Genomic DNA, 21,723 nt, shown 5'->3' on the forward strand with positions numbered 1-21,723 from the left:
CATGTTCAGTTCAGTTCTTTGTGGTCCTTGTATGTGTTAAGGTTAATAAATGAACTATTGCTAAACGGGTGTGATTATTGGTGCAAACAACGTGGTAATCCTCCTCACTGGTGACCCCGACTTGATATGAACAGGCAACCTTCACGACATGTACCCACACAGCTCCCAAACGACATTGTTGAGCTGACCGTGATCCGGCTCCTGGGGACCACCCCTGCCGACGCCATAGTCACCCCCCGCCCCGCAGTATGGAATACTCTTTAGAGGCTATTGCTAAATGGGTGTGATTATTGGTGCAACCAACCCGGTAATCCACCTCAATGTGTCTAAATTTGGTGGGAGGCACAAAACATTGTCAAAAATGGTACTAAATGCCTTCTCCAACAATTATTTTGAGCTGTTAGCTGAGGAGCCCAAACAAAGTGTAAATGGCAACAGTAACATACTAGGCCTGTTAGCAAAAACAATGCTGAGCCAATAGAGAGCATCATGATGGGTATAGGAATTAGTTACTACAAGGTTGTTGCAGCAAGATTTAATACTTTAACATCTAAATCTACCAGACGTAGATGGAAATATATCTATTTAAATAACAGATAAAGACACACTAGCCATTTCTTCCACACTAACTATGTAAGTGCAGAACAAATATGGCTTTAGCTCAAAGAAATAGTGATGACGGCATTGAAAGTTTTATACCAAGTAAATAAATAAGAAGTGGAACAGATCCTTCATGGCACACAAGATTGTTCAGGACTGTAGCAGAAGCAGCAAAAAAATCTAAAAAGATTCTGGTCATATGTAAACCATACTAGTGGCAAGAAACACTTCACTATGTGATGGCAATTGTAATGTTACTGGAAACAGCACTACAAGGAGAGTAACTAAACAGAGTTTTCTGAAATTCCATGGCCAAAGATAATATTGTAAGTATTCTAGAATTCGAATCCAGAATATATGAGTAATGTGGAAGCAGATGCTCTAGGTGTGGAGACTCAACTTAAGTCACTTAAGAAATCAGAAGGAGCTGGAGAAATATGTCCAGTTTCATCAATCATATACCACTGATTGATAGATGAAACATCAGTACCTAAATGCTGGAACATAGAACATGTCACACCCATCCACAAGAATGGAAATAGAAGTAATATGCTGAATTCAGGTCAATACCATTGTCAAATTTGTAATAGAGTTTTGCAACATATGCTGTGTTCCAACATTATGAAATATCTGGAAGTAAACAATCTATTGACATGTAACCAGCACAGATTCAGAAAATATTATTCTTGCGATACACAGCTGGCTCTTCATCCACATGAAATAATGAGTGCTACTGACAGGACTCCAAATTCATTCCTTATTTCTAGATTTCCAGGAGGCTTTTGATACCATACCACAAAAATGACTTTCAATCACATTGCATTTCTAGGGGTATCACCTCAATTGTGAAACTGGATTCATGATTTACTTTTAGGAAGGTTAGTAAATGACAGGAAGTCATCTAGAGAAACCTAAGTGATATCTGTAGTTCACCAAGGAAGTGTTATAGGTTCTCTACTCTTCCTAAGCTGTGTAAACTATTTAGGGAACAATCTGAGCAGCTCTCTTGGATTGTTCGCAGATGATGCTGTTGTTTACCATCTAGTGAAGTCATCAGCAGATAAAAAACAATTGCAAAATGATTTATACAAGATATCTAAATTGTGCAGAAAGTGGCAATTGACCCTAAACGATAACAATTTGAGGTCCTCCAGATGAGTACAAAAAAATTATGTTAAATTTCAACAATATTATGGAAAAGATAGATTGCTATATGCCGTAAGGATGATATGTTGAGCTGTAGACAGTTACAACAAAAAGACTGTTACATGTTTAGTTTTCAGCCAAAGCCTTCTTCAGAAAAGAAAAGTCGCACATATTTACACAAGCAAACTTATCTCAAGTACACATGATTGCCATCTCCAACAGCTTGCACCTGATTCCAGTCCAACCTGCTGGAAGGAATGAGATAAAATAAGATATATAGATAGATATAAATAAAATAGAAAGAAACTTCCACATGGGAAAAATATATTAAAAACAAAGATTCCAAGACTTACCAAGCGGGAAAGCGCCGGCAGACAGGCACATGAACAAAACACACAAACACACACACAGAATTGCTAGCTTTCGCAACCGATGGTTGCTTCTTCAGGAAGGAGAGGGAAAGACGAAAGGATGTGGGTTTTAAGGGAGAGGGTAAGGAGTCATTCCAATCCTGGGAGCGGAAAGACTTCCCTTAGGGGAAAAAAAGGACAGATGTACACTCGCACACACACACACACACACACACACACACACACACACACATATCCATCCGCACATACCGGATGGATATGTGTGTGTGTGTGTGTGTGTGCGAGTGTACATCTGTCCTTTTTTTCCCCTAAGGGAAGTCTTTCCGCTCCCGGGATTGGAATGACTCCTTACCCTCTCCCTTAAAACCCACATCCTTTCGTCTTTCCCTCTCCTTCCTGAAGAAGCAACCATCGGTTGCGAAAGCTAGCAATTCTGTGTGTGTGTTTGTGTGTTTTGTTCATGTGCCTGTCTGCCGGCGCTTTCCCGCTTGGTAAGTCTTTGTTTTTAATATATATATATATATATAGATAGATAGATAGATAGATAGATAGACAGATAGATAGATTAGATAGACAGACAGACAGACAGATGGATACATAGATAGAAAAAAGAAAGGGAGGGAGGGAGGGAGGGAGGGAGGGAGGGAGGGAGGGAGGGAGGGAGGGAGGGAGGGAGGGAGAGAGAGAGAGAGAGAGAGGCTGAATTCATAATGTGTGTAATTTGAAACATACACATAATGACATAGACTGATGACTCAAACCATTAATAGCAGATTAGTCCACCTTTGGAATGCAACACAGCAGTGATGCTAGATCACATAGATTTGTCAAGTCATAGGTAGATTTTTGGAGGTAACTGGCAGCAGATGTTTACACACAGATCATGCAATTCCCATAAATTATGGGCCGGTGGTCTGTGGGCATGGAATAGGCGACTTATAATATCACAGATGTGTTCCATTAGGTTTATTTAGTGGTGAATTTGGTGGTCAGTTTCGCTATAAAGCTCCTCAAAATGCTGTAGCACAATTCTGTCCTCGTGACTTCTTCCTGCTAGGAGATGCCATTGCTGTAGGGAAAGGCAAATCATGAAGGGATGCAAGTGTCTCACAGTAATTGTCATATATCCCATGGCTATCATGGTGCCTTCAATTATCCCACAGATCCAATGGAACTCCAGTTGCAGTACACCATAATGTAATTCTGTTCCCTATGGCATGAGTCCATGGTCCAATGAACATCTTTTATTAACCTGACACGTTCCACATCATTATGAAGTGTCGTATTCATGATCTATGGAACAAGTATTAATCTAATCTAATCTAATCTAATCTAATCATGTGAAATAGTGGTCCACCTGCATGATGGCTCATCAACCAGGTGTCATGTGAAATGTTATTAATCCGACTAGTTGACACATCTGTATTGATCCAAGGCCCAGTCTCAATGATACCATGCCACTGATCACTGCCTATCCTTGTTTGCAGAGTTGGCAAGACTCCAACCTCCACATTCACATTTTGTGAAGAGGTGTGCACATATGTGGATGTCCAACACCTTGTCACATACTCACACTTTCACTATCTCACAACAGCAGCCAGAGAACAGATGGCCATCTTCACTGTTTACAAGGTACTATAATTCCAGGTGCTGTGCCCTAAAAATTTGCCCTTTGCCAGTTACTTATGTTACTGGATTTCTCAGTTTGTGGCCCATATTGGCATCAGAAGGATTCTCCAACCATCTCTGCTCTTCTTACATATTTTTCTTATTGTGTCACAGCTCGCATCACTCAGTCTCACAGTAGGCAGTGGTCATCATGTTTTGGCTCATTAGCAAATAATTTATTCTGGAAGTTTTAATACTAAGCTTATTTCCATAAAGTAATATCACAATATGGTGAACTTTTATTGAATTCAGTTAAACAATGGGTACAAACAACAACCACATCCAATTTTTTCAACACTTATTCTATCATTTTATTTGGCACATAGTAGGATACATGAGCTACAATTCCTATGAAATTGTTCATTTTCTTCCCATAATAAGAAAATATTTATATTTTATTGTTATTCTTGTTTCAGCAGGAGCAGATGTTGCATTCAGAATATCCATAGCCCTATAAACAAAACACATGAAACATAGTTACAAGTAACTCTGAAAAATTAATAATTCCACTTTTGTTATTATTAAAGTACAAATAAAACAACTTTTCTGGTAATGTTACTGAAGTGCCAGATGCAGAGTCATGGAAGATTCTTGCAATGCTTCTGAAACAGAGCAATTTTTAGTTTCTTCTGCACACTTTAAAGAGATTATGTAAATTACAATATTTAAAAGCACATGTCAAGCAATTGAAAAAGTCAGGTTTGATTCCATGGGAATAATTGTGCCACAGGACAATAATGTAATCCAGGACAGAAAGAAGGTCAACATCGCATCGGTTGTACTATAAGTTGTATTTCATGACAGATCTAGATTTCAGGTAACAGTACAGTTATCAATCATGCTACAGTTGTAGAAAATGCCAATTGTACAATTACATGCTGTTTTGGGTAATGATGTAGACTCAGCATAGTTATAACGGTACATATTACTATTTAACTGTGGCATGTACAAGCATCAGTCATACTGAGGCTGCTGTTTACAGACCTGTACACCTAATGTCAGTTTAAGCCACGTTGGATGGCCAATGCCCTCCACTTCCCTTACCTCATCATCATCATCATCATCTTGGACAGTTTCCAGCCTCTGGCCAGGTCTGTATGGAACATAAGCCTCTCCATCATCTTCTGTGTTGTACCATCTCTCCATCTTCACCTTGTTCCAGTCTTCTCCTTTCTTCTGGACACATTCCTCTACTCCTTTCAGACATCTGTCTCTCGGTCTTCCCCTTGGTCTCTTTCTTTCCAGTTTCATCTCGTGTATCCTCCTGGGTATCCTCTTCTCCTCTATTCTCGTAACGTGTCCATACCATCTCAGCCTTGATTCCTCTATCTCCTCCTGTAACGGTTCCACCTTCATTAACTCTCTGATCCTCTCATTTCTTAACCTGTCTATCTTTGTCACTCCAATACTGTTTCTCAAGAATTTCATCTCACTAGCTTGTACTTTGCTTTTCTCTGTTCCTTACATAACCCAGGTTTCTGATGCATATGTCAGGATTGTGACATAGTATGACCGGTATATAACCTTTTTACTGATTTGGGGTACATCCTTGCTCCATATCAGGCTTCTGACACTCTTCCGAAATACTTCTGCTTTTCTCCCCCACTCCTTTATTTCTCTGTTGTTTTTCCACTCTCCTCAATCATTCCTCACCAACTGTTATTCCAGTTGTTCCTTTTTCCTTCTTTCTTGTTGAGATAATCATCTCACTCTTACTTATAGTAAATTTCATAATTTCATCCCATGTTCTTGTACTGTTTGTTCCCATACGTCCAACTGCTATTGTACTTCCTCCTCCTTATTACCCCAAATTATCAGATCATTTGCAAACACTATAGCTTTCATCTTCCTTTCACCAACTGCTTATGTTACTGTACTCATTATATCATCCATCACTACAATGAAGAGTAATGGTGAAAGTGCACTTCCCTGCCTCAAGCCATTCTTCTTTTCAGTCCAAGCTGATCTCCAAGCTGATCACTTTCACACTACTCACACTTCCATGGTACATTTCCCTTATCCTCTAAATAATCTGCTTTGCTACTCCTCTGTCCTCCAGTTCTTTCCACACTTCGCCTCTACATACACTATCGTACGCTTTTTCAATGTCCAGGAAGGACATTAGTAGACCTATTCCATATTCATAGTGCTGTTCTTGCAGTTGTCTTACAGCAAAAATTAGATCCATCATGAACCTTCCTGTTCTGAAGCCATGTTGCTCTTCCCTCATTCTTCCTTCTAATTTTGCCCGAATTCGTGCTTCCAAAATTTTCTCAAAAATCTTTGCACAGTGACTCATCAATGTTATCCATGATAGTTCTTGCACTCTTTTCCATTTCCCTTCTTAAAGATCGGGACAATTATCCCCTTCTTCCAGTCTTCTGATATCATCTTCGCTCTCCATAGAATTTTCATTACTTAATACAGCTATAGTAGCCCTACCTCTCCTGCTGCTCTCACCATCTCTACACTTAGCTAATCCAGACCTGGTATGAGTTCCTCCTTATTCTCTACATCTAGTCCACCTGAGAACTGAGAAAAGGCTACCAACTGGGGTACAACTGGAGTGGAAATGAGGAGGGGAGGAGAAATGGAGTCGGAATAGTAGTAAGAGATGGATTAAAAGAGGAAATGAAGAGAATAAGTGAGAGGATGATGAAGACCAAAATATCACTCAAGGGGACAACCACAGAGGTAATACAAGTGTACGCACCACGGGTGGGTTGCAGTTCTGAGGAGAAACAAGAGTTTGAAGAGGAAATGCAGAAGCTGATGGGAAGGAAGAATATGATAGTAATGGGGGATTTAAACGCACACTTCCATTACCTATGTATGAAAAATTGGGTTAACACTTTGGAGATGAGTGATATAGCTCCTATACTGCACACATTATACTGAAAGAAGATGAGTAATGTAGGTCAGCTGCTTTTCAGCTTTGTAAATGTATTCCAACTTTTTTCTTACATCTGATCTCTGTATAAAAATATGTTATGATGCTTCTACCACCATGAGAAGACACAAATGGCATCTCGTTGCACTCATATTTGTGGAAAACAAATACAGACAACACTGTGTGTAGCATTCTTTGTAGTGTTCACATTCCCCTTCATTGCCACATGCCATGCCTCAAGATATCAAACACTGTACAAATGGCATCAATTGTTGACAGCTACCCACTTTTTATTTCTTTTAGATGGCCTTACAAATGAAAAATAGAAAAAAGGCTTGTTAAAGATCAATTGCACAGAAGTTGAAAAAAAAATCTTTCATTTCACTTATGAAACTATTTGCTGTTTGTGGATCGGGAGGACACTAGGAACGTATTCCTTTGACAACAAAATTAAAAATGACTGCGTCAAATGTCAGTGTCAGAACAAAATTAGGAATGATAGAGGAGATGAAATTTCCCTGAATTTTGGATTATAGTAAAAACGAGACTGGTATGGACCACAGCTACCTAAAAGCTAATGGGCTACTACCATTTTGAGGCGAAGCAAATAGAATGGTGGCAGAAATACTTTTTTCATCAGGGTGGATTGTAAATTTGTATGTTTTATATAACAAGTTGAGGCCTACAAGTAAGCATCTTCTTGAATTTGTCACTGAACTGGCTTGTCTTTGATGAACAAAGGAGCCGTGGCTGAATCAACTTGGACTCAAAATAGCTCACTTGCATACAAACTCAGTGAAAAACATTACCCTAAATTGATTTTGCCTACAGAAATGTCAAGATGTATTCTGAGGAGAAGTAAGGTTCATCCAGAACAAAGCAAGGCAAAATCTGAGAAAATAGCAAGAAAAGATACCAGGCACTATGTGAAGAATGTAATGCAGAACTCTTTTTTTCCCCCAAAATGGTGGATTGGGCAAGTCTTGCATCTGGGTCTTCCACAGGGGTATGATCTTTGTGACAATGGACTGGGAATGGGGGTGGAATAGGGAGGGACCAGCATGTTGTGTAGGTCGGGTGGGTGATGGAATACCATTCGAGGAGGGGTGAGAATGGTCTTGTGTGGGATGTCCCTCACTTCCAGCCAAGATAATTGATAAACAAAGTGCTGGTGAAGGATATGGTTCAGTTGTTCCCGTCCAGGACGACAATGGGTGATGAGGAGGGCGCTGCTTTGTAGCTGATCCTTCGGGATGGTGTGAGGATTAGGGGTGTGTAGGATATAGCATGGAAACTCTTTCTGTTGACTGGGTTTGGAAGTAGTGCCTGTCTGTGAAGGCAATGTGAGACCTTCAGCATGTTGGGCAAGGCAGTTCTCTTAGTTGCAGATATACCATCCACAGGTGACCAGGCTATATGGGAGCAATTTTTGTTGTGGAAGGGATAAGAGCTGTCAAAATGCAGGTATTATTGGTGGTTAGTGAGTTTTAACATGAATAGAGGTGTAGATGGAGCCATCAGGAAGATGGTGGTCGATGTCCAGGCAGGTGACACATTGGGTTGTAGAGAACTGGGTGAAGCTGATTGGAAGAAGGTTTTGAGATTGTGGAGGAGTGAGGATGTCTTGGCCCTGAGTCCAGATCATGAAGATATTATGGATGATTGATAAGTGGGGCTTTGCTAAAGTATTTGTTGACCAGGCATCATCAGTCTTCTGAGCTATTCACTATGACTTATGGTGATGCAACATTCCAGCATTATAATCTATGTGAATCTGGAAAGGTCATGGAGCCTTGGTGGTTCCTTTCTTTTTATGGACTACACTCATTTATTATGTCCCATACATCTCACTGGGAAGGAAAACCTTCATGGATGCAGAACAAGTCAATGTATACATTAATGGAAGATAAGCAAAACCTATAAACTCAATCTTTATACAGTATTAACAATAAATTACAAATGCTAGTTTTTGCCATGTAGCTAACAGTACTGTTATATCTTTCAACCTAGATATTAAGTTAATTCATAAAAAGACTGGTTAGTCAAATATATTTTTAATTTTATTTTGAATTGACAGGGATTACCAATTTATCTCTTTATATCAGTTGGGAGGTTGATGAATTATCTACCTGCTGGAGAAAATAACTCTGGCCTCAGCCCAACACAAGGATGCTGAGTCTGTGTGGAAATTATTTTGTATTGCATTCTGATTACCTCAGTTATTAATTACAACTGATTTTTATTGTCTACAGCAAAAACCATTAAGGAGGAAATGTATTGGAAAGTGAGTCTAATAATTCCAAGATGCTTAAAAGGATTCTGCAAGATGTACATTTATTTACTTTACATAATATTCTTCCTGCTCACTTCTGCTAATTTGACAGTCTATTTACTTTACGCACACTTCCCCAGAACATAATTTCATATAACAGCAAGAAGTGAAAATATACTAAATTAGTTGGCAATCATCTCTTTAAATCAGCACAATGAGATATTCTTCTAAGGGTGAATAATGCTGAACCCAGCTTATTAATTGGTTTATCGATGTGTCAACTCCATTTTAACTTGTTATACTAGATTCCAAGGAATTTTACACAAGGTTTTTCATTTAGTGTATGATTATTACAGTCTAATTCTGGTGCTAACAGGTCATTAATGTTTATTTGAAATCATATAATGGAGTTTGTGTGGTATTACAACCCAAGTGTTCAGTTTCACCAGGTGACTTATGCAAGAGTGCAATTATTGCAGTGGCACCAGAACATGAGGATTTTTGAACCAGCAAAATATACCCTGCAGTCAGTTGTGATCATGATGGGCTGCCAATGTACGCCATCTGACAAGTGTTATGCTACTAACAAGATGATTAAAGGATCTTGTAACACATCCATTGCTGCTTCCATGATTTTGAGAGAATCAATGGATATCACAAGAGATCATTACTTCTATTGGAATCACAGTGGGAAAAAAGTGTGGAATATACCAATTCCGGAGTAACTGTAAGGCGTCTTTGTCACAGTGAAAAATGGCAGTACTACTGATTCCTGAGAAGCGACAGTAAGTGAAAATAAATACAGTAGTGAACATGCTGAAGACAGAAAAATATGCTGACTCAACATTTCAAGATCCTAGATGTCCACAAAAACACATAGGCTTACAGCAGAGGAGAAAAACTGAAATGCTATGGATGGAAGAAATAACATTATTAATTGTAATACAAGCAGTAATAGTAGTACTAGTAGTAGCAGAAGAAGTAGAAAGATGTAATCACTCACAGGAAAGATGTTTATGCCTCATATGAAAAACAGCAAGGTTAAACTAAAAAATTTATCAATTAATGTTGAAGACATACGCAGAAAAACAAGTAGGTAGGTGCATGACACTTTTAAAAAGCTACCATTACTAAAGGGATGTGTTCAGGTTCATCTGGATCAAAAACACTTTTATATTTACTTCAGAATGGCCTTTCATTATTTTCTTTGATTTAGAATGCCATTAATCACACTGAAAAATAGAATATGAATTATCCTGAATCACTGGTCATTGCCTTGTGACACCTCAAATTTCTCTCTCGTCACTAAGTCCAAAGATGAATTTATTTCACATAAATAAATTAAATAAAAGAAAAAGCTGTACTTGTCCCTGTCTATTAATATCACTCAAAGAGAGAAAGCCACTCATTCCTGTCACATCAAATACTGAACATTATTAGACACGTTTGCACTTATTCTTACATTAATCTGGTTTTAACATATTATTGCAGATAACACATTGTAGGTATTGTCTTGTTGTTGTTGTTGTTGTTGTTGTTGTTGCCTTCAGTCCTGAGACTGGTTGATGCAGCTCTCCATGCTATTCTATCCTGTGCAAGCTTCTTCATCTCCCAGTACCTACTGCAACCTACATCCTTCTGAATCTGCTTAGTGTATTCATCTCTTGGTCTCCCTCTACGATTTTTACCCTCCACGCTGCCCTCCAATGCTAAATTTGTGATCCCTTGATGCCTCAAAACATGTCCTACCAACCGATCCCTTCTTCTAGTCAAGTTGTGCCACAAACTTCTCTTCTTCCCCATCCTATTCAATACCTCCTCATTAGTTACATGATCTATCCACCTTATCTTCAGCATTCTTCTGTAGCACCACATTTCGAAAGCTTCTATTCTCTTCTTGTCCAAACTAGTTATCGTCCATGTTTCACTTCCATACATGGCTACACTCCAAGCAAATACTTTCAGAAACGACTTCCTGATACATAAATCTATATTCGATGTTAACAAATTTCTCTTCTTCAGAAACACTTTCCTTGCCATTGCCAGTCTACATTTTATATCCTCTCTACTCCGACCATCATCAGTTATTTGACTTCCTAAATAGCAAAACTCATTTACTACTTTAAGTGTCTCATTTCCTAATCTAATTCCCTCAGCATCACCCGACATAATTTGACTACATACCATTATCCTCGTTTTGCTTTTGTTGATGTTCATTTTATATCCTCCTTTCAAGACACTATCCATTCCATTCAACAGCTCTTCCAAGTCCTTTGCTATCTCTGACAGAAATACAATGTCATCATCGAACCTCAATGTTTTTATTTCTTCTCCATGGATTTTAATACCTACTCCGAATTTTTCTTTTGTTTCCTTTACTGCTTGCTCAATATACAGATTGAATAACATCGAGGAGAGGCTACAACCCTGTCTCACTCCCTTCCCAACCACTGCTTCCCTTTCGTGTCCCTCGACTCTTATAACTGCCATCTGGTTTCTGTACAAATTGTAAATAGCCTTTCGCTCCCTGTATTTTACCCCTGCCCCTTGAAAGAGAGTATTCCAGTCAACATTGTCAAAAGCTTTCTCTAAGTCTACAAATGCAAGAAACGTAGGTTTGTCTTTCCTTAATCTTTCTTCTAAGATAAGTCGTAAGGTCAGTATTGCCTCACGTGTTCCAACATTTCTACGGAATCCAAACTGATCCTCCACGAGGTCCGCATCTACCAGTTTTTCCATTCGTCTGTAAAGAATTCACGTTAGTATTTTGCAGCTGTGACTTATTAAACTGATAGTTCGGTAATTTTCACATCTGTCAGCACCTGCTTTCTTTGGGATTGGAATTATTATATTCTTCTTGAAGTCTGAGGGTATTTCACCTGTCTCATACATCTTGCTCACCAGCTGGTATAGTTTTGTCATGACTGGCTCTCCCAAGGCCGTCAGTAGTTATAATGGAATGTTGTCTACTCCAGGGGCCTTGTTTCGACTCAGGTCTTTCAGTGCTCTGTCAAACTCTTCACGCAGTATCGTATCTCCCATTTCGTCTTCATCTACATCCTCCCCCATTTCCATAATATTGTCCTCAAGTACATCCCCCTTGTATAAACCTTCTATATACTCCTTCCACCTTTCTGCTTTCCCTTCTTTGCTTAGAACTGGGTTGCCATCTGAGCTCTTGATATTCATACACGTGGTTCTCTTCTCTCCAAAGGCCTCTTTAATTTTCCTGTAGGCAGTATCTATCTTACCCCTAGTGAGATAAGCTTCTAAATGCTTACCTTTGTCCTCTAGCCATCCCTGCTTAGCCATTTTGCACTTCCTTTCGATCTCATTTTTGAGATGTTTGTATTCCGTTTTGCCTGCTTCATTTACTGCATTTTTATATTTTCTCCTTTCATCAATTAAATTCAATATTCCTTCTGTTACCCAAGAATTTCTAGCAGCCCTCGTCTTTTTACCTACTTTATCCTCTGCTGCCTTCACTACTTCATCCCTCAGAGCTACCCATTCTTCTTCTACTGTGTTTCTTTCCCCCATTCCTGTCAATTGTTCCCTTATACTCTCCTTGAAACTCTGTACAATCTCTGGTGCTTTCAGCTTATCCAGATCCCATGTCCTTAAATTCCCACCTTTTTGCAGTTTCTTCAGTTTTAACCTACAGGTCATAACCAATAGATTGTGGTCAGTGTCCACATCTGCCCCTGGAAATGTCCTACAATTTAAAACCTGATTCCTAAATCTCTGTCTTACCATTATATAATATATCTGATACCTATTAGTATCTCCAGGATTCTTCCATGTATACAATCTTCTTTTATGATTCTTGAACCAAGTGTTAGCTATGATTAAGTTATGCTCTGTGCAAAATTCTACCAGACGGCTTCCTCTTTCATTTCTCTCTCCCAATCCATATTCACCCACTATGTTTCCTTCTCTCCCTTTTTCTACTGACGAATTCCAGTCACCCACGACTATTAAATTTTCGTCTCCCTTCACTACTTGAATAATTTCTTTTAACTCATCATACATTTCATCAATTTCTTCATCATCTGCAGAGCTAGTTGGCATATAAACTTGTACTACTGTAGTAGGCATGGGCTTTGTGTCTATCTTGGCCACAATAATGCATACACTGTGCTGTTTGTAGTAGCTTAACCGCACTCCTATTTTTTATTCATTATTAAACCTACTCCTGCATTACCCCTATTTGATTTTGTATTTATAACCCTGTATTCGCCTGTTCAAAAGTCTTGTTCCTCCTGCCACCGAACTTCACTAATTCCCACTATATCTAACTTTAACCTATCCATTTCCCTTTTTAAATTTTCTAACCTACCTGCTCGATTTAGGGATCTGACATTCCACGCTCTGATCCATAGAACGCCAGTTTTCTTTCTCCTGATAACGATGTCCTCCTGAGTAGTCCCCGCTCGGAGATCCGAATGGGGGACTATTTTACCTCCGGAATACTTTACACAAGAGGACGCCATCATCATTTAATCGTACAGTAAAGCTGCATGTCCTCGGAAAAATTACGGCTGTAGTTTCCCCTTGCTTTCAGCCGTTCGCAGTACCAGCACAGCAAGGCTGTTTTGGTTAATGTTGCAAGGCCAGATCAGTCAATCATCCAGACTGTTGCCCCTGCAACTACTGAAAAGGCTACTGCCCCTCTTCAGGAACCACATGTTTGTCTGGCCTCTCAACAGATACCCCTCCGTTGTGGTTGCACCTACGGTACAGCCATCTGTATCGCTGAGGCACGCAAGCCTCCCCACCAACGGCAAGGTCCATGGTTCATGAGGGCGTCTTGTCTTGTCTTAAGAATAAAAATTTCTCACTGCTGACAACAATATGAAATATCTATCGCAAAAGTAAATATGCGATAGTCTATATCCGCATCTTTCAGTGCTGCATGGGACAACATACGTCCACTACATAAAACCCATTTAGTTTTTACTGGAACTAGATATGACTACTTTCAACTTGAAAAATAATTTTAGTATGTGAGGATGGGAGACTGCAAGGTGTGAAATCACATTTTTTTAACCAAACAGTTTCCTCAAAACAGCTTGAGAAAGAATTAGTTTCTCTGCGGACATCATGAACATATGCTCTATGTAACATGGCAGCTGTACAGCAGCATTGTGAAAAATCCAGTCTGCATTAAGCAGACATCATCATCACAGCAGAAAATACTGTACCACCTAACAGACAAATGCATCAGTGTAGGCTGCTCAATGAGATGCTATGTGTTATGAGAAATAGGTGCGAATTTATTCACTATGGATGTCATGGCATGTGTTTTGCTGCAATAGGTAAGGTGAATCCTTGCTCTGAACCACTTGCAGGCTTGTTCAGCTTTCATCTGAGCTGTGCCTGCTAACGTTGAGCTTGTCATCAGCAAACATTATAGTTTTTGAATCACTCTTTAAAAGTAATTGAAAGATCATCCTGTAGGTTAAAAACAGGAGTGAGCTCAGTGCCAATCTTGTGGGACATCACTTGTTATGTTCCTCCATTTTGAGGTTAGTTCCACTGCTATGATATGACACAGTCAATGAGACCCTCTGCTTTCCATTATGGAGATAATACTGAATCCATGACAGAGGGATGTCATTAATGCCATAACCCTTTAGACTGACAAGTAGAATTTTGTGATAAGCACAATCAGAGGATTTGGCAAGGTCACAAACTATACCAACATCATAATTTTTCTCATTTTGTTCCACAAGGACTTCACTTTTGAGGTCTTGTATTCCTTTCTCTGTGGTGAATCATTTCAGAAAGCCTAAATGAGAAGCACTTAACAAGTACTACTTATTTAAATGCCCAGTAATCTATCATATGTCACTTTATCAAAAAAGTTGGAAAAGATTGGCAGGAGTGAACTGGATCTTTAACTAGAGTTTTATAGATGGGTGTGACTATGGTATATTTATGTCTGTCAAGAAATATACCCATGTTATTACAAAGATAACTTACTAGTAAATGAATCAAATCAATGCAAGATCTGAGGATTCAGGTAGAAGTGCAATCAATCAACCAAAATTACTACTTTCTAGTGGCTTAATGAATTTTGTAATCTCCTTATGGTTTGTATTTTTTAAATGAAAGACTGTTGGTGGTGCATGCAAGTGATTGCACACGTATTGCATGGCAGCTATAAATGTTTGTTTATTAGTGGGTGCAATGTTTGCTGCTACTGTGAGGAACTAATCATTGAACATATCACCAATCCTGCTTGAGCTATTTTCTGAGAGCTCAGTTTCATTTGAATTACCATTTTGTTTGTTTCCCATTACAAATCATTTTCATTTCATCCTTAAAGTGTTTAATCTTTGGAGCATAGCACAGTTGAGGATTTTACAATAATAGATGTAGCAGAGTTTCAAACATTGATGGTATTTTGTCATCTTAACTAGGGAGTGGTGTAGAAAAATGTTTAAGGAAGAGTTAAATTTTCCATCTACACTGTTTGCTTCATAAATTTCTCCCGAGTTGTCTTTCTGTAATTTCTCTCTAAACACAATGATTAAGTCATTGTTTATGATTCTAAAATACATTAGTTTACTTCTATGATCTGCACCTAACTGCTCAGCATATTTTAATGTTGACATTTGAGCATCATGGCCAGACAAACCATTGCCTATTGGTTTTATAGCTAAGTCACAGCAGGTTACTGAATTTTGGACAGCACACTAATATATATGGATCTTCAAAGACATATTGCAGCTAGGGTAGCATCATCTCCTGACACTATTTCAGAACTCAAGAGGTGCAAAAAACCCTCTCATGAATTTTGATAATCTCACTGAATCTTTCTTACATTTAAAACACAAACAAAACTCCTTCTTTTCCATGCTGGATTTCATTTACAAACTTGTAACATGTATAATGTTAAAGAATGGCATGAATTTTTGTTGTTGCTCAACAATTTTTTCACTGTCATTTTGATAGATGTATAATTTCTGATGCAGCCATTTATGTAGGAAGCTGAGTATGACTCCTTAAAGTAAAGGCAGAGAGAATTTGCAGAAAACTACTTAATAAGTCTTTAAGAAATGTTATTGTTTTGATGATGTAACTGTTATGACTAGTTATACTACCTCTGTATCTGTATGCAGATTCTGCTTGTAGTACATTAAATGGAGCATAATTTACACATGTGAACAGTAACAGACATATAATCCAACCTTGTGGAACTACACCAATGAACCCCTTCTCTGCCCCTCAGATTTATCACTGCAAAGATAACACTTTCTATGAACTTTTCTCCATTTCTGTAGATTACGATCAGATTAATCAGCACATTTTTATTTTATGCATTTTCCATTACTATAAATTTTACATCTTGTCATATGTATCAAAGTATTATGCTGTTAATCACAAAATTTCAGTATTATTAATAATTAATGATTTCAGTTCTCTGTTTTCTGTGAGTATTATTATTTTCTACCTCTTTGTTCTATGTATCTGCACTTTCACTATCTACAGCATTTCCAAATAATACAAAGCTGTGAGTTTGTAACAATTTAAAATGCATATCGATATCTTTGTGTTCATGACCAACTGCCTTACTATAATGTGGGCATCATTGAAAAGGATGTATTTTTCTGAGTCCTCCTCCTTTCCTGATCACTCTCTGAGTCCTTTGTATCACAAATGCCACAGCATTATAAGGGTGTTGTAATCTATCCATGTAAATTTCTTTTCTACTCTGAAAAAGAACAAAAACCTTCAATGTATTTCTGCTATAACTGCAGGTTCATATGTCTATGTATCCCATGGTTCTCAAGCTCAGAAGTGAACTATGATTTTTTCTCTCACAAATGCTTGCATAGCAATCAAAATTTTCCATCTAGTCACAATTAAGTTTATACTTTTCTGAGTAACATTAACTGACGTAGCAATAAACTCCAGCAAATGAAAACTGTGAACTAGACTAGGACTTGTGGCCAGAGTCTTTCCTTTTAGACACGTCACTTTTATCCAGAGAGCCACTCAGGAAAAACCACATTTGTTCAGGAGAGTGTCTTTGGATCAGGCTGGAGCCCATCAGAAATGTTGCGCACAGTGGCTGTGATGTAATTCAGACAGGAAGAAGTCAGCAATCAGTCACAATTGAGTGTGCACCTAATTGCAGATCTAGATTTCAGCTATTAGTTGCTGTTATCAGTGCATATGAAGTGAGTCATATAAACTCAAGAGGCTACTAAATGCATGTATTATTACATGTTCACTTACATGCCTGCTGAGTCTACATGATTCACTTCATATGCACTGACGACAGCCATACTGCAGCTGAATTCTACATCTGCAATCAAGTATACACTGAATTGCGATTGATTGTTGACTTCTTTCCTGTTTGGGTGTCTTCAGAGAAAGGCTAGGAGAAAGACATTGGCTGGTTGATTCTTTGGGTTTGGAGTATGATACATACCTCAATAGAGCAGTTAGTAAGACCACAGCCCACATTTGTGCCCTGTTCCAGTACACACAGAGCGCTAATCAGTCAAAAAAGTTAATTCAGTGTTACATTCAGTAACAAAGCATCAGATTAATTCTGAGTATATATAACAGCTGCAACAGGAAATATGTGTGCATCACTAATTTCCAACTTTTAGTAGTGGTGTTGAAAATGGAATAATAATGCCTATAAACCAAACTGACATTGTAAACCAAGGTGTGGATGCATATTTATGCTCACTTACTTACAGCCATTGACATTACGACATTTAAATACTTACTCTTTTTCAAATTTCTGAAGGACCATTGCTCCCTGGGTCTTTCCTTCCAGTTTCACATAATTCTGAAATGCTGACCAACTGCTTACATATCCCACAAGATCAGCAACAGTAGCATCAATTTCAGTTGTGACAGATTCATCCCTAAGTAAAAAGAGGTCATCAACAAAACAGTTGGGTATTATACACAACACATACAGTGTTAGATAAAAATTCACCTTATAACTGGTTGTTTTGTGAATGGAAAATGCATAAAATCACCTCCTTTGTAATTGTCAATGTATACTTTCTTACTCTCTGGAAGTACATATTTCCCCAGAACATCACTGTAAAACTGAAAATTATAAGAGTTTAATTCACATCGACCAAAATAAAATTTTATGTAATGCAATAGGGTATTGAGAATTGTTCTCATGCAGTTCTGTACATCATCATTCTGTAAATACTCACACTAATTAATAATTAGTTGAATATTGTCAAGATAAAAATAAAACACAATGCAGTAGGATGCTGTGAGTCATTCTCATATAGTTCATTGTAAGATGGTCACAGCCTCATCAAAATATTCACAGGAAAGAGGAGATTAGCTCAATGGGAGCGATTTCTTGTGGCAGTAAGTCATACCTTGCAAGATGTCGTGCGATTAAATGAACAAGTAGGTAACTCCTTCAATAATCCTTAGATGGGGTTGCCTGTCCTCAGAAGCTAGAGCAACTCCAAGGCACCATTCAGTTGAATAAGTGTCAAAGTTTTTGACAGGTGCGTTTTTAACAAAATCAGCTTAAGTGTGTGGGTGGCACAGAAGGTATTGTCAAGCTGTGGTGTCTTAGAGGGGGCATTTGCCACTTTATTCATTCATTTGTCAATGTTGCACCCCTCTGTGATCATGCAACAGGATGGTGTGAAACAGGAGGGCCAAAAAAGCATAAGCAACCATTGCTGCTTCAGATCGCATTCAAATTTCATCCTGAATACCAGACCAGATGTTGCAGTTGCACTTTATTCCAAGAGGTCAGATCATGTTCAATGGAATATAACCTCAGGCTGTCAGAGCAGGGTTGGATTGTCCAGGGAGGGGGGGGGGGGCACTCTCAACAATGTTAAAAGTTATCAAGAATATTGTCCCATTGCTCAATGCATTGCAAATTGTCATTTTCAACTGCAAAATGTGTGGGAATCAACGTTCCAGGGAAAGGGGTGGTTTTACTGACTTTTGTACTACCTCCTAAGGGCTTTTTGTGCCAGTTCTGAGAGGTGGTGTGTGTGAAATGTTTTCCTCACCACCCATACAAAAAAATATTTTATTTCAATGCTGGGTGTCGCAGTACTGACCTATGTAGCAGAGGTATCACAAGAAGTAGCGAAATGTGGGCAAGAGACTGTGTGACAACCTTTCCATCATGTGACATATCAACAAGACATTGGACAGAATACACCTCACATGACCTTCTGAACTGTGTTTGAAGTGTCATGAGCCTGAGGGTGACATCACGAGGCACTATGCTTTTCACTGTTACAGGGGAAGGTTATTGGCACCTTTGACCCAAATTTCAAACTTATGTATTCCAATGGGAGGCAAATAGAGGGTTTAAAAAAACTGATACATTTTGCTGTGCAGTGTGCACCGAGGACAGAAACACTAAATAACAGAATTCTCACCTTGTCTACAACACTGCATAAGTCTTCTGATTTTCCTGGGAAATGTGGCCTTGGCAAAAAGTAGCCATATATAGCTAGAACTCCTCCAGGTACCAAGAGCCTCTCCACTTCAGCATAAAACTTTTTCATATCAAACCAGTGACATGACTGTCCTGCTGTTACAAGTTGAACGCTACCAGATGGACTTGTTATTTTCTCTGCTGAGCCCACCCTTTAAAAAGGATTGGACTTTAAAATATGACTCTTTCAACTTTTTTAATACTAAGACAAAAAATCTTTCAAAATTCTACAATGGTTACAGCAACACAAAACTGAAATGAAAATTGAAATGTTGTGTACTATCAAAATAAGCTTCAGGAGGAAATAACAATTATAATTAAAATTTTATTTGTCTAACTCCAACATTGTGTTGGCATAAAGGACTGCCAACTTCATTTTTTATTTAGTTTCCTGTCACAGTTACAAAAATATTCTTTAATGGTAACTAGTTTGGAATGAGAATAGGTCCATTTATTTTTGAAACACTGCCAGGTCCAAAAAATACATCATTTGTTAAAGAATAAATATAAAACATTGAAATATGCAGAACTTCTCTAGCATCCAATATGTAAAGATCACAGAAGTTCATTACAATGACTATGACATACTTGTGTCTTTATCACACAATTGTAAAATAATTCCTGTGAAATATATAAAAGTTTTGTTCTGTTCTTACAGTATACATTCAAACTGTCTGTGCTTAGCACAACTGACTTTCATACATGAGGTCAACTTAGCAACTATTGCTGAGTGTACTTGACACACACAATTGGTGTTCAATATGTGTTCATGTATCCTGTTTTCTTGTCTGTTGTGCCAGTGTTTGTGGCTGCTGCCAATACAATAGTGTCGTGGATACAGTTTTAATTTTTAACCAAATATGTACTACTGAAACCACTTATATGAAAAAAGGAATAATTTTAAATGTTTTTAAAAGAACTGAAAATGTTAAAAACTTGTAATGTTTATATGCAGAGGTTATTGTGACATCAAGAGTTATGTAGATAGTTAGCTAGTTTCATGTTGCATGGATCGTTTGCAGAATTAGTTATAATGATGTACATGAACCATGGACCTTGCTGTTGGTGTGGAGTTTTGCGTGCCTCAGCGATACAGATGGCCGTACCGTAGGTGCAACCACAAAGGAGGGGTGTCCGTTGAAAGGCCAGACAAAGGTGTGAATCCTGAAGAGGAGCAGCAGCCTTCTCAGTAGTTGCAGGGGCAACAGTCTGGATGATTGACTTGTAACACTAACCAAAACAACCTTGCTGTTGGTACTGCGAACAGCTGAAAGCAAGGGGAAACTACAGCCGTAATTTTTCCAGCAGACATGCAGCTTTACTGTATGGTTAAATGATGATGGCGTCCTCTTGGGTAAAATATTCCGGAGGTAAAATAGTCCCCCATTCGGATCTCCGGGTGGGGACTACTCAAGAGGATGTCGTTATCAGGAGAAAGACAACTGGTGTTCTACGGATCGGAGAATGGAATGTCAGATCCCTTAATCGGGCAGGTAGGTTACAAAATTTAAAAAGGGAAATGAATAGGTTAAAGTTAGATATAGTGGGAATTAGTGAAGTTCGGTGGCAGGAGGAACAAGACTTTTGAACAGGCGAATACAGGGTTATAAATACAAAATCAAATAGGGGTAATGCAGGAGTAGGTTTAATAATGAATAAAAAATAGGAGTGCAGGTAAGCTACTACAAACAGCATAGTGAATGCATTATTGTGGCCAAGATAGACACAAAGCCCATGCCTACTACAGTAGTACAAGTTTATATGCCAACTAGCTCTGCAGATGATGAAGAAACTGATGAAATGTATGGTGAGATAAAAGAAATTATTCAGGTAGTAAAGGGAGACAAAAATTTAATAGTCATGGGTGACTGGAATTCAAGAGTAGGAAAAGGGAGAGAAGGAAACATAGTGGGTGAATATGGATTGGGAGAGAGAAATGAAAGAGGAAGCCGCATGGTAGAATTTTGCACAGAGCTGACACTTGGCTCAAGAAACATAAAAAGGAGGAGGAAGCTGCCTGGTAGAATTTTGCACAGAGCTGACACTTGGCTCAAGAAACATAAAAAGAAGGTTGTATACATGGAAGAATCCTGGCGATACAAGAAAGTATCAAATAGATTATATAATGGTAAGACAGAGATTTAGGAACCAAGTTTTAAATTGTAAGACATTTACAGGGGCAGATATGGACTCTGACCACAATCTATTGTTATGAACTGTAGATTAAAACTGAAGAAACTGCAAAAAGGTGGGAATTTAAGGAAATGGGACCTGGATAAACTGACTAAACCAGAGGTTGTACAAAGTTTCA

At 38.4% G+C, this 21,723-nt stretch overlaps 1 protein-coding gene across 9 annotated transcripts in view; it reads right to left on the minus strand.

Moving 5' to 3' along the window:
* Positions 1-3,973: 3,973 nt before the first annotated feature.
* LOC126272063 (putative methyltransferase DDB_G0268948) overlaps positions 3,974-21,723 on the minus strand; it is a 125,497-nt gene continuing 107,747 nt past the window's right edge. For 6 of the 9 annotated variants that reach the window (XM_049974598.1, XM_049974594.1, XM_049974599.1 and 3 more), the window contains 4 exons: positions 19,354-19,564; positions 17,913-18,028; positions 17,698-17,838; positions 4,021-4,236 (listed from right to left, as the gene is read on the minus strand). In XM_049974598.1, coding sequence (XP_049830555.1) covers positions 4,146-4,236; positions 17,698-17,838; positions 17,913-18,028; positions 19,354-19,564 — 559 coding nt within the window. In that variant the 3' untranslated portion in view covers positions 4,021-4,145. Of the gene's footprint in view, positions 4,237-16,372; positions 16,668-17,441; positions 17,531-17,697; positions 17,839-17,912; positions 18,029-19,353; positions 19,565-21,723 lie in introns of those variants that run through there. The other 3 variants (XM_049974600.1, XM_049974601.1, XM_049974602.1) reach the window with 3 other exon arrangements.

Source organism: Schistocerca gregaria, chromosome 5 (genome assembly GCF_023897955.1).
Source record: "Schistocerca gregaria isolate iqSchGreg1 chromosome 5, iqSchGreg1.2, whole genome shotgun sequence".
NCBI lineage: Eukaryota > Metazoa > Arthropoda > Insecta > Orthoptera > Acrididae > Schistocerca > Schistocerca gregaria.